Source organism: Silene latifolia, chromosome 3 (genome assembly GCF_048544455.1).
Source record: "Silene latifolia isolate original U9 population chromosome 3, ASM4854445v1, whole genome shotgun sequence".
NCBI lineage: Eukaryota > Viridiplantae > Streptophyta > Magnoliopsida > Caryophyllales > Caryophyllaceae > Silene > Silene latifolia.
This window is the reverse complement of record NC_133528.1, coordinates 31820921-31840512: the sequence shown is the minus strand read 5'-3', so window position 1 is coordinate 31840512 and position 19592 is coordinate 31820921. Positions and strand designations below refer to the sequence as shown.

The following is a 19592-nucleotide window of genomic DNA, read 5'->3' as shown; positions in this document are numbered from 1 at the left end:
GTCGTTTAAGAGAGGTTTAGAAGGGGGTGCAATAATCGTTTGGTTACACTGAGATTTGGAGAGGAAGAGTGTTTTGTTTAACAAATATTAGAATGGGCTTCAGCTAAATATAATATAAATGAGCCAGTTGTATAATGCTAATATACAACTGGTTGTAGGATTTTATTTGTTTACATTTAGAAAAAAATGTGCTTTTTAATTCCCTAAAAAGCAGGAGCCAATAGAAATTGGCTAAATAACTTGGCTTTTATTACTAGTAGATTGGGTTATCTTGTAAGATTTTTGAAAATAGGAGAGTTACATTGTCGGAAAAAAAAATTGTCATTAAACGCCAGCTATTTAACGAACAAAAGTGACGGAATAAAAGTTAAGGGTCACGTTAATAAGTAATAATAGAGTACAGAGTTATCATATGTGTCCCATAAAAAAGGAAGGTTAACTCGTAGAATTTGAAAAATATGGGGTTACCATAGTAAAAAAATCCAAAAAATGTATAGAGATAAAATTAACTAAAACTTGGGAGAGATAGTCTCTTATTAAGTTTTTTTTGATAGCTTAAATGAAATCATTGTACAACATTCTCGCGGATGTAGACAGTAAAAAAAATCAAAAAATTTAATTTATTAAATTAAACATAATATAACTAAGAAAGATGAAGTGTAAAGAGAAAACTTTCAATATGAAAGTCAAAAACTTCAAAACCCCATGAGGGAAAAAAAAAACAAAGAAGATGAACAACTAGAAAAAACTAAAGATTAGAACTTACAAAATTACAAGAAAGAAATGTGACAGAAATTCAGTCATTCAAGAAAGCAAATCAATAACAGGGTGGCTTAGTCGCACCACCAATATCAAAAATAATCCTAAGTACTACAAACAATAGCAGGGTGGCTTAGTCGTACCACCAATATCAAAAATAATCCTAAGTACTACAAACAATAGCTAGTGGTTAAAAGGGTCGAACCCACAGAGAAAACACGATTAATAGCAAGTTACCTATGAATAGATTAAAGACTATTTGTGTCACAATTCGATGAAATTGATTGTAATTTAATCGGAATCAAATATATAAAATGAATATAGGGAATCCGGTTCATAATGAGTATCGATTAGGGGATTTTAGGGTTAGTTAATAAACATAGATTGACTACCTAAAGACATATGTCCGTCGGCACGTATATAACTTTTAATACGGTGCTTAGCATGCAGTCACTATGTCTAAGTCATCTACTTAATTATCGTAAGTCTCTTTCAGTATTAATTCAGTCGACAATAATACTAATTCACAATACTAACAAGTTAATCCTGACCAGTTTTCAATAGATTAGATTTATAACAGCTAATCAAGCGATAGTCTTTTTAGTAATTAATAGATTAATAACCCCTAATCTCTATTCGTCGATCCCCTTCTCCCTAGGAAGGAAATTAGCTACTCGTATGAATAACAATAGTAAAAAACAATATAATAGAAGACATAATTAAATAGCAATAATGAATAACGAAGAAAGATTGAATACCGAATGAAGAACGATTTGAATCCGATTGCGAAATACGAAAATAGAAAAAACTAGGGTTCTAATGTTGTACGTAATGTAAAAGTGCTGCTGAATGAATGATGGTTCGTAGAGCTTTAACCTAATACGATGTTAAGAGTATTTATTGTTAAATCGCACATGGGCCTGGGCCACGCCTGTCGAGGAGAAGAGAACATCCATTTTATTGGTCCAAGGAGCTATCATGGTATCAGAGCCTTTTTCTTGAGGTATCGGGATACGCTTCCGCGTTCTTACCAGTGGGTGACCGGAAAACTACGGCGTCCACCGGTGAGATTTTCAATCAAAATGAAAATTACAATATTCTTTTTCCAAATACTCAAAGTTCAATAAAAAAACAGAGTAGGAATTTGTTGTGTGAGAAAGCATGGACCAAGCTCTAAGGAAGTATTTCCAATTCCCCTGTTTTCTGTGGTTGAGAAGACAGACGTCATATGGATTGATTTTTAACGAGGAGTTTAACAATAATCCAGCCTCGAAATCTCATTCTTTCTCTTTGACATTTTAATTAATGATCTTCAAATTCGTTTAAGGTGGTATCTAAAATGACTGGTGAGTTACGCAATTAAATTTTGAATTCGAAAAACTTAACGTTCTATAAATATTGAAATTAACAGATAATTTTCCATTTTGATGAAATTTTTAGGTTCGATTAGTGTTCCTACAAATTAATTAATATTCGACAAGTCCAAAAAACTTAACATTCTTGTTCGAAAAAATTTTCTAGCGAGTTTTATACTCGTTTACCAACTTTACGAAGATGAAGAAGATTAATGAAGACGAAGAAGATGAAGATTGGTTTTTCTTATTTTGTTTTTTTGTGCAAACTCATGGATATTGTTTCCAATTAGCATGAGTTTGAGAGGGGATGTTGAGGATTACGGTATATTATTAGAATATGAGATGTATCATTATGTTATGAAATAAGTTAGAATATTCTAGATCCATAATTAGGGTTAAGGTATCAGACGAGGTATTATATAGTCCCTCTCGTCCAAATCAAAGGTAACACTTACCTTATTCGGACCATCCAAACCAAACTACCCCTTCCTTTTTTTTGGTAAAACAACATTATTAAAGACCTCTCATACGCCCTTATTATTTACATCCGGTGACATCATGTTTGTTGCCTTCTTTTAATTAAGTTACAAGTGTTCCTACTTCAGTTCCGATACTACCCTTACTTTTTCTCTCTTTTCTTAAAACTTGTGCTCCCTCCCATGTTACATTTGGTTTGGATGGGAGGGAGTATACCAAATCATATGTCCACGTAACTCATCAGATTATCAATAATATAACGATATTTTATTAATTCTCTCCCGATAGAATTTATCATTTATACATCACATTAATTATTTCCTAAAAACCGAGTTAATCCCACAAAATTAAGCTCCACGTAAACGAGTAAGTTTAATTTTACTCGTTCGAGTCACCAGGCTAGATCGTGTAATTGTTACTCGATATAGTTCTTCTTAGTTCAGCTCTTCCTATCTCAATTTTTCTCCTCTTTACTCCTTACCTCCTTCCACGTATACAATCCATTTCTTTAAGTTCCAAAGTAGCTTATAACCTGCAAAATGGGAGAACTATGCGAGAGAGACATTTCTTAAAACACATTGAATTCGACCGGCTTAAAATGTATTGTAATGGGAGTATAAATAACATATAAAATACACTTATCATTCAAAGAAGAAAAATGAATTTCAAATTGTTGGAAAAGTTGATGAGAAAAGAAGATTTATGATATCAAATCCTCCCAATGTTAACACTGTTTTGCTAAAATCAACAAATGATATTAAGATTTAGAAAAATTTTCTATTTCAATTCTTGAATTAAACGCTCATTCTTAAGATATATGACTGAAAAACCTCTCCTAAATTAAAATGGAGAGCCAATTTTTGAAGTTAAATCTTAGAGTAGGTAAAACTCAAGAAAATTGACCGTCAGAAACTAGGGTCGGACCCGAGTAAAGTTCACTCGACCCGCTCTCAACTAGACCCACACTAGATTCTCTTTCAATCCGCTCTCTGGCCAATTCTGGGTTCACCCTCAAAAGGCCTGATCCGGCTCGTGATGACCTGTCCCTCCTACCGGGCCATGTCCAGGTTCACAAAGACTAGCCCGGCTTGTCCTGGTGCAACGTGGCCCGAGCCCGCCCATATGTTTGACAAGCCCTATTGTATAGTACCATTTTTTCTTTTCAAATTCTGACTTTAGACGGATATTATCCATCTAAAATTATAAATGAGTTAAATATCAAACCACTTTTCATAATAAGACAAACAACAACTGGGATGTGACCATTTTGTCTAAAGAAAGCTTGCTCAAATCGAGGAGAATACCATTTTTCTCGGTTTGTAACAAAATGGCAAAAAATGTCTCTGAATTGAAGATGACGTAAATAATTGAATCTTTTTTCCTATTTCAAGTGTCCAAAACAAACTGGAATGACAAACGTCTCTCCAAAGTGAACAAGATGAAGACAACAAACATCCTTCTGCTCTTGTTATTCCAAATCATCACAGTAGCAAGCCACGTGAAATGGGCTAACTCGGTGGAGTCGGAACAAGAATCATTGAGTCAGGAGTTGCTGAATTCGGCAAGACAAGCCGAGTTCTTGGGGTGGATGAAACGGATCAGGAGGACGATTCACCAGTACCCTGAACTCGGGTTTGAAGAAGAGTTGACGAGTCAACTGATACGCACTGAGCTTGATCTTTTGGGCGTTGATTATTTGTACCCGGTTGCTCATACTGGCATCGTCGCTACTATCGGGTCCGGTTCTAAACCCGTTTTCGGTCTCCGTGCTGACATGGATGCTCTTGCTTTACAGGTTTTTTATTTCATTTTTTTATTAGGCATCTTTATATCATCAATGATTTTGGTTTAAAAATTATACTCCGTACAACGGCCTTGTAATGCTTGTATAATAAATACTTCCTCCGTGTCAATCATTTCTTTACTTTTGATTAAAATACTAGTTAAAGAAATAATTGGAATGGAGGGAGCACAGTTTAAGTGAGGTGTTAATAGGCATTATACTGCAAAGTAGAGGCTCTAAATTTTGAGCTTAAAGATTTATTTGTTAGGAGGCACATGGGCTTACTAGAAGTGAAGTTGGATTTTGTAGGAGTTGGTAGAATGGGAATTCAAGAGCAAAATTGAGGGGAAAATGCATGCGTGTGGTCACGATACTCATGTCGCAATGTTACTCGGGGCAGCCAAGCTACTCCAGGCAAGGAAAGATCAGCTAAAGGTGAAATCTCATTGAACTGCTGTTAAGTAATGTTAAGAAGTTTTTGGCTGATAATGACTGTCTTGTTGAATACGTGACAGGGTACAGTGAAGTTGGTATTTCAACCAGGAGAAGAGGGTTATGCAGGAGCATACCATATGCTGAAAGAGGGTGTTCTTGACGATGTCGATGCTATCATAAGTTTACATGTTCTCCCAACATTGCCAGCTGGTAGTATTGGGTCCAATTCTGGTCCTGTCCTTGCCGGTACTGGCCTTTTCGATGCCACTATTAGAGGTGTTGGTTCTCATGGAGCACAGCCACATCTCAGCAAAGACCCCATTATTGCTGCTTCCTCTGCTATTCTCGCTCTCCAACAGATCATTTCTAGAGAGACTGACCCTTTAGAAGCAGGGGTGAGCTCACTTCTCATTCATTTATAAATTTCTGTAATTTGATTCCTGAATCGAATTTGCTTTCATATTCTATTCTTCTATCTTTTTAATGCTACATTTCTCAGGCCGGGTAATTTTGAATAGGATCAATATCGGGTCCAATAAAAATTTAAACAATCAGACCAGCTACATGTCATATGAGGTTAATTTGTGTTTCAGGACATATTTTGATGCCGTTTCTATTTTGAGAAGTCTAGAGCTAATAACCTAGTACTTCCATAACCATTTCAAATAGTTGCAAGGACACTTTTGTTAATACAGTTTGCTTTCTGGAAAAAGGTGTGTTCATGATGTTTTTAACCACGCATACAGGTGGTATCTATTGGGTACTTACGAGCGGGTGAAGCAAGAAATGTGATCCCAGAGAAGGTCGAGTTTGGGGGTACCTACAGAAGTATGAGCCCAGAGGGGTTAACCTACTTGAAAACCCGGATTAAGGAGGTAAGACTCATCCCATCTTCTATTTCCTTGCTAAAACGTCAAGTTAAGGAGCAGTCCTAGTTCCTGTGCCGATCACATCAAAAAACGTAGGCACAAGCATTATCACATACGGTGTATTTTTATAAAATATCGTGTTTTCAAAGACTAATTGTGTTGACAGATAATAGAGAAGCAATCCTTGGTGCATGAATGCCGTGGTGAGGTGGATTTCTTGGACAACACGCCAATGCCATGGCCGGTGATGATCAATGACAAGGGACTCCACGAGCACGGGACAGAGGTGTCAGAAGCACTGGTTGGCAAATCAAAAATGGAGATCTTTCACTTGACAATGGGATCAGAGGACTTCAGCTTCTTCTCCCAGAAAATGCCAGCAGCCATTTTTGTACTTGGCACAAGAAACGAGAGTCTGAAAGCAGATAAGCCATTGCACTCGCCTTACTTCTTTGTTGATGAAGAAGTATTTCCAGTAGGAGCTGCTTTCCATGCTGCCATCGCCATTTCTTACTTGGAGAAACATGCCATGTTTTCTAAGAGTGTAATTTAAGTGGGAGGTTACTCATTTTCCTTTCTTGTAAATGAGAACTCCTTAAACCTTCACTCGTTCCTTCTACCTTAATCATCGTAGCAGTAACAGTGTCATTTGCAGCGGCGGACCAAGGGGTTAAGCATGGGTTGCCACCCTTTATCCTGCGAATAATTAAAAAAATATGAAACTAAAAAAGAATGCAACAAAATATACTTTTGCCTTCTACTCTTCTCCATTAAACGATAATTATCTCAACAATCTGAACTTCTTCCTTACATCTTCAGCCACGTCCCTTACATCACGAGTCTCATAATCAACTTGATTCACATTCATATCAAAGAATGCAACATGAATCTTCTTCAACTCCCTTAATACTCTTGCAAGCTCACCATGTTTCTCACTTTCATCTCCTCTCCATCGCAACCACGAATGCTTCCTATCCGCAAAGAACTCATAGGGTGTTATTTCGATCACATTCCTCGGATGATCAACCCAAACCCGCTTCATATCATCAACCACCAAAACGACCCTCTCGTGGTGATTAACGACATCAAGCCCTTTTACCATAGGCCTCGTACAATCCTCGGCTGAAAATATATTCGAGGGTGTTATATACAACCCTTTCGGATCGAGTATCTTAACCATCTCATTTGCATAGTACTTAGTCCCCAATGTGTAGATTGATAAGTCAAACATACGGCTCACTTCTTCTAAGAAGGCTTGAACATTAGGTCTCAGTTTAGTCAAGAAAATTTCATCAACCTTAAACAATTTCTCTTCCTTGAACCAATTTTGAAGACTCGGATGACTAAGGTATTCTGTATCGACCGGTGTGAGTTCTCGTGTGTGAACCGTATGTAGAAGGGTGTGATCCAAGTCTAGGACAAGGTGGAGCTTCTTTCGGGTTATTAAGCTTCGCAAATTTTTGTCGCGAATGTCACCGGAACAAGGAATTTTCTCCTCTTGCTTTTGTTTAACGCATAACATTGACATATTTTTGTTGAGCGTAGTAAGTTCGATCTCATTGTTTCTGTTGTGAAAATGCGAAGCACCGAATTTATAACCAAATATCAACTTAGTCATCTTGAGCTTGCTTATAAACTCTTTTTATATTTTTAAGATATGATTATATTACACAATTAAACATTGTTTATATATAGAAAATCTAAAATCAATTTGATCTCCTAATCAGAAATTGTTCAGGAGACACTAACGTAACGCATACTCGTAGTAGTAGTAGTAGTAGTGTCCTAAGGTTTAGGGGTAGAATTTTTCCGTATACGAGTAGTAGTAGGAGCAGTAAATAAAAATAGTAAATAGGGAGTACGTAGTAGTAGTTTTGGACAATGCCTTGGATTTGGGGCTATCAGTTGATGAGCATCCTAAAGCTAAACTCGGGGTTTGCGGGTTATTGGCACCTCCCTGGAAGAAGTGGTGACAAAGACCTCTTTGATGTGCCCATTGGATTTGCGAATGACATCAAATTGCAGCTTATCTCCGTTGTTGAATTTGCACTTGTGCCAATAGTTTCTTAATCCATATCCTAAAACAAATCGGTCCTGTGTTCTTCGCAACTCTGTTCTTATAGTCCCTCCTACATTGTTCCGCAACTTCACTGCCTCTCCCACTGTCATAACACTCCCATCAGCTACACTATTTGGTATGCACTGCAAAAACAACACATGTTTTCAGAAAACACTCCCTCGAAATCAAACACTTCACGTCTTCAACCCGCACATACATTAACAAAGAATCAATCAATCCTTACCACATAGTTCTTGAAGCCTGGACCGTATTTCTTAAAGAACCTCGTACTGGAAACACCCTTATTCCATTTTCGACCTGCATATAAGAAGATGCACATTATTCCTTGTAATCATTAATTACGCAAAACTCTAGTCAGATTGTTCGAAAAGCGTACAAATTTGCGTCGTTTCATATACAAGCCATTTGATTTCAGGTCATTGCAAAATATCTAATATTGTAACCGAATTAAGACAGTGTCAACTCTAGGCAAAATATCTAATATTGTACCTCTTGATGATGATGGGACATTTGTTATTGCATCTTCTGGCTCTTCCTTGATGATTCCGTCCACGCCGAAAACAAGGACATAGAAGCTAGAATCTTGTAGGTACTTGAAGATGAGAAAGCAACCTTTCTCCAAGGAATGATCATTCACATACTTTTCCCACCCTTGACTTATACATACCCTGTCACCTATTTTTTCCACTTTTGCATCCCAAACTCTCCCCTCTACATTTTTTAGTGTCACTTTCTTAGGAATATTCCCCTTAAATTCACGGATAAATGCTCGCGGTATAGCCTGCATCGTATTTGTATATATAAATATAATGAGTCTCGTGTTAGACGGCATCACATGCAACACCAACCTAATATTCATTTGTTTCTCATCTAGATATCTAGTTAATATATCGTGACACAAAAACATTATTTGTGTAAATGATTAATTGATACGGAAGTTTTATTTTTCTATGCATAGCAAAAATAAACCTCTCAAAATAATTAGACTACAATAACTAATGGCACGGGTGATTGTAAATGGCAACCGATTTCAGTCGCCAAAAACAGATTGACCACCGACATTGGAAACATGTTATTTGCATGACAAAAAAAAAAAAAAAAAAAAAAAAAACAATGAACATACCAGTTTAGTTGAATTATGTTCAGGAAGAAACACTTGAAAGAAGGAAGGGTGTTGCTGAGTGACTAGGTTGTGGAAATAATTCTCCATTATTCCTTCCTGAAATCCGCCAAAAAAAACATGTAAACAAACTACATTTTATAACATGTATCATGTATGCATTTTAAATTTCTAACGTCTAATAAAAACAGTACATCCGACTCTCCCCTTACCTCGCAATTTGTAAGTGCCATTAAGGTACTAGGGTTATGATTGAAAAACAGAACACTTTGTGGTGGAGAAAAGAATTGGATCAGAGAGAAGAAAGAGCGAGAGAAATGAGCATATTATGCAAAGTTTGGAGGCTTGGAGCAATATAACAGTAGATATCCCATGTGTTAGTTTGGATGTAAAAGCATGGAGCATAAGATTCAGTTGTGATCGTCTTGTGGTTAGTCAAATTTGGTAGTTTTAGTTGTCATTTCCCATGTGTTCATCTTTTAATAGGTTTCGGTTCATACAATATGACTTAATCCTGATTATCTTTTTTACCTTTATTCTTACCACTAAATTAAGAAAAGCTGGTAGTTTTAGATAGTAAATAGTAAAATAGACCATAATGAAAACGAATGATCAAATCAACCTTTGAGAGCATATAAATTTAATCTACCTATATATTAAGATAAAATTAAATAAAATTTGTTTGGTTCTTCAAAATTCTAATTTCATTAGGATAACTTTATTAATTATTTTTTTTTAGAAATCTACACTTGATACTTTATTAATTTTATTAAGTTTTTTTTTGGTACAAATTTTATTAAGTTGGACTCTCTATTTTGCTATCTCGGGTATTTGTTTACCTATTCTATTTTGCATGTCGCAGTCAATTATTTACCTTTCGATTTTGGGTCTGCTTTCAATGATCAATTTGATCTTCCACACTCAATTGGTCCACTTCTCATCAAATAACTCATCATCTGCTCTTTCCTTGGTCTTTGTATAAAAACCAAAGTTATACAAATGACCGGAATAGAGGAAGTAACAAGACCTGGCAAACACGTCAATCGGGTCGGTTCCAGGTCAGGTTAGTTAGGATCTATCACATTATTGGGTTAGTTCGGGTCGAGTCCGGTTATATCGGGTTTTGGGTGTTTTTCGGGTATGTTGATCGCGTCATTTTCGGGTCAAACGGGTCGGGTTCGAATTAATGATAAGAGAGAAATAAGTACATTTTGGATTATTACCTATTTATAGTTTTGTTTTGATGATGAAATCTTTATTTTAACGTAAATAATATCAAGTGTGATTCCAAATTAGTCTTTTTATGTCAATTAGAGTCATGTATTATCGGGTCACGTTTTGGATCCAGTCATTTCAAGTTGGGTCACTTACGGGTCAACAAAGCTCGGATAATGTTCGGGCTTGGCCGGGTTTATTTGGGCTCGGGTCACATTGAGGTGTTGTAATTCCGGTTAGTTTTGGGTTTCGGGTCAAATTTTTCGGAACGGGTTGGTTTTAGGCTTTTAGCAGGTGTAGGAGCCGAGTAACTAACTTAAGTCAGAGGCTCGTAGGTTTAGTGAAATAAATCAAAGAAGCAAGAGCGCAAAATGTTTTGGGCGTACCCTCCAACACGGCGGCAACTACTAGGGACGGCGATAGGCGTTGCGGCAGGTGTAGCATTAATGTCAGCCGGCGCGTACTTATCATTCGCTAACATCGAGCCGCAGCAAGCTCGCGCCAAAGCTCGTAACGATTTCATCAAGCAACGTCTTCGCAAATATTTAGACGACTAATCAACAATCTACCGCTGCATTTCTACATTTTTTGCGTAATTTTCCGTCTATTTTAATCAATATTGTAGGAAATACATATATTAATTGATTTGAAATATTGTGATTTGGAAGAATTATTTAGCTTATGTTGCAGATTAAGTAGTTCAATTGTACTCGCTCTTTCTCAATCATTTATTTACCTTTTATATTTTGTGTGAACGGTATTTTAATCAAAGGTAAACAAATAATTGGGACGTAGAGAGTCTTTCTATTAGTTTATTCAGGGTAGTTTGTCTTTGATTGAATGTTTGGAATTAATCAGATTATTATGAACAGGATTGTGTAGTGATGAGCTTCCTTAATTTAAATGGTCGATACTGCAATTTTTGTTTTGTGCAAGAGCGTAAATGCTGCAGTAAGACCGAGTTATGTTAGAGGAGACCGATGTCTTAGGTTGATCAGTGATTCAGTGACATTGTATTCAGGTTTCGTGCAATTAATCCGCTGATTGGATTGAGAAAACTAACAAAATCCCTTTTCTTTGATTATGAAGTTGAAATTGGAGAATTTCAGAATGCTGAAACTTGATTCTCCTGCAGTTTCAGCAATTCTCATGTCTTCCCTGTTTTACACATACATTTGAAAGTCATTGACGTCGTTTCTTCAGAATGGCAAAACTTAAAATAATTGCTAGGAAAACATTTGAACGAATAATAAAAGTTAAACCAACTCAAAGTTCAAGTCAATTCTTCTAGAGACGGAAAATATGCCAACAAGAAATTCTGATTTACAAAAACAGAGTTGTCAAAATTGCAAAATGTCGAGACATTGTAACGACCACCAGATAATGGAAAACAAACAAAGTTAACGTGTTTAAGTGAAGTGATATCTGGTCAGATAAACCGGAGCAACAAGACAGCTGGCCATTAAAACAAAAGCATGTATCATCTTCTTGATCTCCTCGAGTTGTGGCTTTCTACTCTGTCTTCATCTCGCCTTCCTCTTATTCCAACCCCTTCCATTGTGATATGTCTCTGCAATGCAACACTACATGGCTCACGAGATGGCCAAGGTGGACCTCGTTGGCTAGATGGGCTATCAATTTCTCTCTCCACTCCCAACCTAGAACTAGACAACGTAGAATCTCGAACACCTTTGCCTGCTTTGTATCGCTGCACCTCATCCCCGCAACTTCTTCTAGCAACTTGTTTGTTGATTTCATGATTGGAAACATTCCCCCATTCAAGAATATTGGACACACTTCTAAGTAACGAAGTGCTGCTTCTGGCAACTTGATTAGAGTTGAATTTCCTCCCTTTCATTTCATCACCGAGTAGGAGGCTTTTCGAGTTCCTAGGCGCCAAATCATAGTTCAATTCTATAGAATGAAGATCACTTTCACCTGAGTTTTCACTGTCAGTAGTGTCTTCCACTTCTCCAGCATCACTTTCCCTGGCCTCACTCCGACAAAAGGATAAGTCTCCATCCCTTCTGTGATATGTAGAGTTATGCCTGTTCTCTCTTATGCTGTTGCTTTCAAGAAACGCTTCAAGATCTTTTCTTCTCTTATCACCACTTGCATTTTTCTCCTCAAACTGATGCTTGGCATCTGATATTTTCGTTTGAACTCTATTCTCAATTTCTTCTTGCATTCTCGATGTTTCTCTCTTCACCTCTTTATCTTCACCAATATTTCCAGCAAGTTCATGGCAAACTTGTTCCATAATTCCCCTTGCTTTTTTCTCACTCTCCAGTTCCTTTACCGCCTTGAGAAAAGATGCCTTTATTTCCGCCAGCTCTTTACCAAGCTTCTTGTTCAAACTCTCAAATTGTCTTCTAAGCTTTCTTTCCACCTCAAGCTCTCTTGCTGTAGACGCAATTGCAGCTTCAACCACTTCCTGCTCTTTAATTTTCCATGCTGTCTTTTCTTCTGCAAAACGTTTGAGAAGGTCACCAATCTCTTTGTTATCAGAGTGTATCAGCTGATTAATCTGCAAACGGGCCCTTTCAAGCTCAGAATGTAAGGCAGAAATGAGCGACATTCTTGATGAAGGTTGATTGTCTTGACCCCACATTCGGCTGATGATTTTGAGAAGCTCCTTTGAAGTAGTCAAAGTATTACTGACATCCTTCAACCGGGACTTACCGCCAACTGTGGATCCAGATGGGGTTTGGCAGCGAGATCTAGTTTCAATCTGCATTTTCAAAAACACACACAAAATATAAACATTAGCCAGCCGTCTGTTTCAGTAAGTTCATGCCATGATCTAGACTCTTAGAGACATACATGACATGTCAAAAGTCTAAGCAAGCCTATATTTAGTCCGGCTGTAACGGCAACTCCATTACAATGTAACGGGGTCCAAGTAAATAAAGATTTCATGCGAGAAGAGGGAGGGAGAGGAATCATAGGTGGAGGATTGTAAATGAATAATTCCACTTCAGGTTGTAAGTTTTGAACTTTAACCTATGTAAACAACCGCTAAATGACTAGAGCTAGAGGTATTCCAAAAGACTCGTCTACATATCACTTCTCTGAGTCCTCTCAGTAACCTCATTTTCACCTTCGTCTCCACTATGAGATCTCATGAGATCTCATTACATTGACATGATTCGTAGGAAGATGATTAGCAGTTATTGCTACATCAATGAGATCCCAGTCTGAATTCCTCATCACTACTAACTACATGCATATTGAAGAAGGTTCACTGCGTAAGATATCTAACAAGCATTTACAAAATTGAAACAACTCCCAGCAAACATAGACGGAATACTATACATCCCATCTGCCAAACCCAAGTACAGTAACAAGACTAACAACAAGAAAGAATATGTATATTACCTCCATGAAACTAGCATTACTGACTGTATCAAAATGCTCAGTTTTTAATCTCCTTGATATAGATGATTCCCGTCTCCTGTGACTACCTGTTCCAGATCTTTCCATTCTCTGCAGCGAGTGAGATACAATCATCAGCGGACTATAACTATTGTAGAAAATGAATTTAATCAAGATCCAGACACCAAAATCATACAATAACAAATGCTGTATATATCTGAGATGACAACCCTCCCAATACAACAATATCTCATGGTCAAACATGTTTCTTCAATAATAATGACAATGCAAGCTGAAATAAACAAGATGTAAAACCAAGAGGCGGTATCTAACTTCAAGAAACCTGAAGCCTGACAGAAATCGCATAAACATATATTACAACCTCAACGTGGAAGCCCTTAGGAAGTTAGCCTATTAATTTAGGCAAAACAAAGAGGTCACGTATTTACGTAAATCAATCAATTCCAGCTGATGTTAAATTGAAAGCTAAGGAGCACAAATTGCCGAGGCAGGAAATGCCAAAACTCAGAAACCACAACCAAACAAATAGCAGGTGAAAGACATATATATCCAATCACAATAGCTCACATATTTTCAACAAGAAACATAAGCTTCGAAGTACTACACTAAGCAACAAGAAGAGCCCATGAGAAATGTCCCCAATATGCTTAAACCGTCGTTTGGTTGATAATGCAATACATAATAATGGGACTATAATAGCAATACAATGTTTCCACAAATAATTAGCAATACAACCAATCAACCACTAAGCAGAATGTGTCATTCCAGCACATTATAGACTAACTGCAACAATGTGACATCCTACTTTAGCATAGGAACCCTTGTACAAAATGTCTTATTCAAATGGCTGCTCTATAGAGTAGCCGTAGATGTAATTTTCATTTTATTCAACGAAAAACAACCTCTGTAGTTATACTAATGTAGTTATAACTGTCGACCCTTCACTCCGTATTTTAAGACCAACCCTTGAGGCAACAGGATAATGTAGTTATAACTGTCGCTTATTATCTTATACAATTAGTTGATTAGATCTACATCCAGTCTAATTGCAATCACAAGCATATACAAAAACTAAAGAACATAACATGGCTTGAGACTATGTCTTCTAGACTTCAAGTTGTCACCCCCCTAAAAAAGATGGTTGACTTAGTAAACATGGTTGCAAGGCTATCACGTATACTCGGGGTTTACACAATATACTAATTACTAAAGAACATAACATGAAACACAAAAACACAAAAACCCACCTCAGAAACAGGACTATGAGAAGGATCAGACAAATGAGGAGGCAAAGACCCAGAATTACCATTAACCTCCCTTCTCATCTTCCCCCTCCTACCAACCCTCTTATCCATCAAACCCTCTTCATCTTCAACAACTCTAGGACTTGGAACCTCATTCAATTCCCATAATGTAGCTGCCAATTTACGGGCCGAAACCGGGGGATGCCCGGATTTAGACCTGTTGGACAGAGTAGGAGAGGCAGCAGTGGCGGCAGCGGCTTTTAAAATAACAGATGGAGAACGAGGACCCACCATTCTCCATGTGGGTACTGGTGTAGAGGATCCACCACTTACTCCTTTTCCACAAATAATGTTTTTCTTGCCTGCTAAAATTGCCCTTTTAAACCTGTAATTCTGTAACATTGATGATGCAGATGATGATGGTGAACACCCTCCTCTCTTTCTTATCTTTGTTGCATCTCCTCCTAAGAATTCCTCCATTTTTTTTGCTTAATTTTAGTATATTTGTTGTGAATTTTGGGTTGAATTATGGGAAAAGTTGTGAACTTTACTGAAAATAAGATCGGAATTTGAAGAATTGAAGAGGTGGGACTTGTTGAGAGTGAGGTTTTTTATTCAAATTACTGAAATTCTAGCTCAAAAGTTGGTGTTTTTTTTAAAGTAAATTGCTTGAGAAGCAGAAAAAATAGCAAAAGTTGTCAACTTTACTAAATGAGATGAAAATTCTGGAAATTTGAGAAATGTTGGATGAAAAACATGTGCTGGTTTTAGTCTCAGTAACAAAACAAAACAAAAAATTAAATTAGAAGAAATGAAGAGGAAAGGGGAGATTGAAGAAATGATGAGGAAAGGATTGTGTAAAATTGAGACCATCACGCTAAAATTACACATTTTCTTTATTTATTGTCCATTTTCTCTCACAATCTAATATTATATTATTATTTCTCATTTATTTCATCAATCAATTGTATCGTTAGATCGTTCTAAAATATAATCCGAACCGTTAAAACAAAATGGAAGGAAATGGAGAGTAGAAGAGATGGAGAGGATCTAAACTGAAAACTAAGGGGCTTTAAGCCTTTAAAGCGACAAGGATCCTCTCCATTTCTTTTATCTTCATTCCTCTCACAAACTCAATTAATAATATTATCTCCTCATACTCTATCAACCCTTTATTTTCATGCATAATTCGTAAACCGTTCGATCGTGACCAGATACAATCTGGACCGTTGATAGGTAATGACATCTCCATTTCTTTTTAGGACGGGGATGTAGTAAATTACCCCCATAACTTATATACTATGTGTAATTCAACCCTTTAAATTTCACTTGTAGCAAATTACTCCCATAAATTTTCAAAAATGTGCAATTAAGCTCAAATCAATTTTTCTACCATTTTTTTTTAACTAAAACCTACTCCCTCCTATTCATTTTAACTCTCCCCTTTCAAAAGGGCACGCAAATTAAGGGGATGATTATTTTATTGTAAAGTATTGTGGTGGTGTAAGGTAATTGGAGAGATGGAAGGTATTATTGTGGGGTAGATGATTAAAATAAGTATTGTTGTGGGGTAAGGTGATTAAAATAAGATAAAGTATGAGTATTGTGGGGTATTGTTGTGGGGTAAGATGATTAAAATAAGTATAAAACTTTACTAAATAAGGAAAGGGAGAGTTATATGAATAGATGAAAAAGGAAAGGGGGAGAGTTAAAATGAATAGGAGGGAGTATTATATTCTATTATAAAAAAACATTTTAAATATATCTACTAAAAATTAAATACAATATTTACATATTCAGCAAAAAATGTGAACCAAATTTAAGATCAAAAAAATTTGGGCCGATAACTTTTCATTGTAACTTGACTAAAAAATAAAAATTCTCATATTATGAATATTTTTTCACCAAAATACACAAAAAAAAAAAAATTAAACATGCTTTCTAATAATTAGAAATTTTAGGATTAATATTTGATCAATAATTTTGACCTTTAATAATAGTAAATATATTTAATTTAGTAAATTTCATTATTAAAAATAAGATGTGTGGTGAATTGCACATTAAGATAAATTTATGGGGCCTATTTGCTACATTTATAAGTTAAGGGGTTTAATTGCACATAGTATCAAACTTATGGGGATGATTTGCTATATTTCCCCTTTTTAGGAAATGAAGAGGATTTTGACTCGCTTTAAAGTACATAGTATTTGCTAGTGGATGAGATTCATTTTGTGGTAAAAGTAGTGACAAAGTTAGGAATTTAATTTAGAGGAATGAAAAATTTTAGCTGAGGGGACAAACGGTAATGATATAAAGGAAATTTTAAAATAAATTTGAAAATTTTAATAAAAAATTTCGAAATTTCCATCTGTCAGTGAGGGCGAGCATCCCTACTAACCCCCTAACTCTACAACTGGCATAACTAGGTATATCGAATTTTTTTATATAATTGTTGATAGAAAAATCAAACGTTAATCATTCAAGAAAGTAATGTATTTTCGTTGTTCTCGTGAGATCATTAAAAGCTGGGTTTTTTTGGCTAATTTAGCGAGTATATAATTTTTCCCTATGATTGAATCAAACGTTAATCATTTAAGAAAGTATTTTGATTTTATGGCTAATTCAAAGACTATATAATTTTTTTCTATAATCGTTGATATTAAAATCAAACATAATCATTCAAGGAAATAATGTATTTTCGTTGGTATGGGAAGACCAATAAAATTACTCATTTTTTGGCTAGTTTAAAGAGTTTATGTCCTTATTTTTTAGAGTTGAGAGTCTTTCGTGCTCCTCCTCCATCCGAAATAACGATAATTTAAACACTAAATCTTTCTTAAGACGGACTATTAATCTTAAGTTTTAAAATAGGTCATATACTATTACATGGTGATAATAAACACACAATTTATTATATATTTAATTCGTTTTAAGGTTTAAGACATCACCTCCGTCTTAAACAAGAATTTATGTAGTTTAAAAGATAAACCTAATTCATTTAGTTATAAACTTAACGAACATAAAAACGAGTAATACCCAATAAACGTGAAGAGAGGTGGCGTAAAGAAAAAGGGTGTTAAAAAGGACGAAGGCACGAGTCTACTAGTCTATAAGATGAGTAGGACGAATAGATGTCATGTGAGAATGATGACGTGGTGCATGTGATTGGCCATTATTTAAAGTCAAACTTCACTTTTGTAGGGTCTTCCCTTTTATTCTTTGTTTTAAAATTATTTTAGGATATTCTTGGATTTACTTTGAACAAGCATGCTTCAAGTTGAAGGCTTTGGTTGTTCACAAAATCTTATTGAAGACGGCGATATCCGTCACAAGCTTGTGACGGATACCATTTCTTTTCACAAAATACCCATGAGAGGTGAGTGGGGGAGCACATGGGGTGTGCCCCATCTTGTCCCCTCTCCCTTTTTGTGAGAGGTCTTCAGCTTGTGACGGGATTAACCCGTCACAAGCAAGACGCTTTGGTTGTTGTTTGTGTCATATATAGGCTCATAAGCTCATTATTTAGAGGTTGCAATTGGGTCGGTCGGTTTGGGTTTGGATCTGGTTAAGTTGGATTGGGTTTTATCGTGTTCGGGTCATATTGTATCAGAATATTTGTTCGAGTCGAGTCGATTTCAGGTCAGGTTGTTATCGGGTTGGGGGTCATTTCAGGTTAAATGTTGTGTCGAGTCGGGCCAGTTCAAATCGGGTCATTATTGTGTTTAGTTACTTAATCGCATTACTTCAACTTTTTACCATTAAGTTTAGTTTTAAAGCATTATTTTGCTATAATTACTTTGTTGTTGAGTCAAACTTATCAAGGTAAACACTAAATCACTATCATATTGATTAATATTAATCTTAATAATTGTCGGATCATCAATTCTATCACGGCACTATCGGGTCGGGTTAAGTTCGGGTTCAGGTAACTAATCATCGAATCATATCGATTGTCGGCTGGCAAATGGGTCAGGTCGGGTAAGTTTCAGGGTTGTTAAATTTTGGGATTCTATCGGGTTGGTTTTCAGGCGAGTAACCGGATTTTTCGGGTTGGGTCAAGTTTGTCAGCTTTAGGCTCATATGCCATATTGTGAGCAGTAGGTCTCCCTTGCGACGGGTATTATGTGAGTGGAAATGGGTAGAGGGGACAAGGTGGGCACCCACCCCATGTGCTTTGTCTCTCACCCTTATGGGTTTTTTGTGAGACGATTCCGTCATAAGGGAGATTTTGTGTACTGTGAGATACTCGATATTTAATTATTTTAAGGCTTTGATAGAGTGAACACTAAACACACGTTGATTATCGGGTCGGGTAAAGTTTGCCTACTAGACACAGGTTGATCATCTAAAATGAACACTAGTTTATATTCTAATGAAAAAATTTAAAAAGGTGATTTGTTATTCCAAATTTTCATGATATTCTTTGCAAGAAAATTTATTTTTGAATTATTATTGATATGCTTGTTCCAATAAGTCAATAACAATTAACACAGAATCAGAATTCAGAAATGCGATGTTCTAACATCTCTAAGAAAGTTAAAAATAAGAATGGATGAAGAGCTCAATATAAAAACTAGCTCAAAATTTAGCTACCAACTTGGAATTGTTATTAAATATTGCTTGCATTATTGTTATGCTCCGGAGTATAATTCTTGATTAAGTATAGATCAGGATGAAGATCATGGTAGTTGGTGTAGTAGTGATATGTGAATCATCATCAAAAATGATTATGCTCCATATGCGGTACGAATTTCCATCCCTAGGCTGCAATTGCTAATCACTAATTATTATTCACTATGAATCTATGATCAATTAACCTTAACAAAGCGTCTTTACTTGTAACGGATAATGTCCCTCTC

The 19592-nt window shown here is 36.1% G+C and overlaps 5 protein-coding genes across 6 annotated transcripts; 2 read left to right on the top strand and 3 right to left on the bottom strand.

Moving 5' to 3' along the window:
- The first annotated feature begins 3893 nt into the window (after window positions 1–3893).
- On the top strand, window positions 3894–6436 carry LOC141647510 (IAA-amino acid hydrolase ILR1). Its single transcript, XM_074455722.1, has 5 exons — window positions 3894–4386; window positions 4684–4809; window positions 4890–5204; window positions 5556–5684; window positions 5845–6436. The coding sequence occupies exons 1-5, from the start codon at window positions 4030–4032 to the stop codon at window positions 6229–6231; spliced, it is 1314 nt and encodes a 437-aa protein (XP_074311823.1). The 5' UTR covers window positions 3894–4029; the 3' UTR covers window positions 6232–6436.
- Window positions 6437–6459: 23 nt separating this feature from the next.
- Window positions 6460–7206, bottom strand: LOC141648908 (RNA polymerase II C-terminal domain phosphatase-like 4). Its single transcript, XM_074457616.1, has one exon. It carries the CDS (start codon window positions 7204–7206, stop codon window positions 6460–6462), a length of 747 nt encoding a protein of 248 aa, XP_074313717.1.
- A 95-nt stretch (window positions 7207–7301) lies between these two features.
- LOC141647511 (putative B3 domain-containing protein Os03g0621600) lies at window positions 7302–9202 on the bottom strand. Of its 2 annotated transcripts, XM_074455724.1 has the most exons (6): window positions 9091–9192; window positions 8882–8977; window positions 8248–8539; window positions 7982–8055; window positions 7632–7880; window positions 7517–7601 (listed from the first exon to the last, which is right to left on the bottom strand). In XM_074455724.1, the coding sequence occupies exons 1-6, from the start codon at window positions 9109–9111 to the stop codon at window positions 7596–7598; spliced, it is 738 nt and encodes a 245-aa protein (XP_074311825.1). In that variant the 5' UTR covers window positions 9112–9192; the 3' UTR covers window positions 7517–7595. The 2 variants fall into 2 exon arrangements, with proteins under 2 accessions (XP_074311824.1, XP_074311825.1); XM_074455723.1 differs by having other exon boundaries at window positions 7302–7880; window positions 9091–9202.
- A 1195-nt stretch (window positions 9203–10397) lies between these two features.
- On the top strand, window positions 10398–10974 carry LOC141646025 (uncharacterized). The gene has a single exon (XM_074454130.1). It carries the CDS (start codon window positions 10465–10467, stop codon window positions 10648–10650), a length of 186 nt encoding a protein of 61 aa, XP_074310231.1. The 5' UTR covers window positions 10398–10464; the 3' UTR covers window positions 10651–10974.
- Window positions 10975–11343: 369 nt separating this feature from the next.
- LOC141647508 (uncharacterized) lies at window positions 11344–15590 on the bottom strand. The gene is made up of 3 exons (XM_074455721.1): window positions 14737–15590; window positions 13472–13579; window positions 11344–12824 (listed from the first exon to the last, which is right to left on the bottom strand). Exons 1-3 carry the CDS (start codon window positions 15211–15213, stop codon window positions 11574–11576), a joined length of 1836 nt encoding a protein of 611 aa, XP_074311822.1. The 5' UTR covers window positions 15214–15590; the 3' UTR covers window positions 11344–11573.
- Between the last annotated feature and the right edge of the window lie 4002 nt (window positions 15591–19592).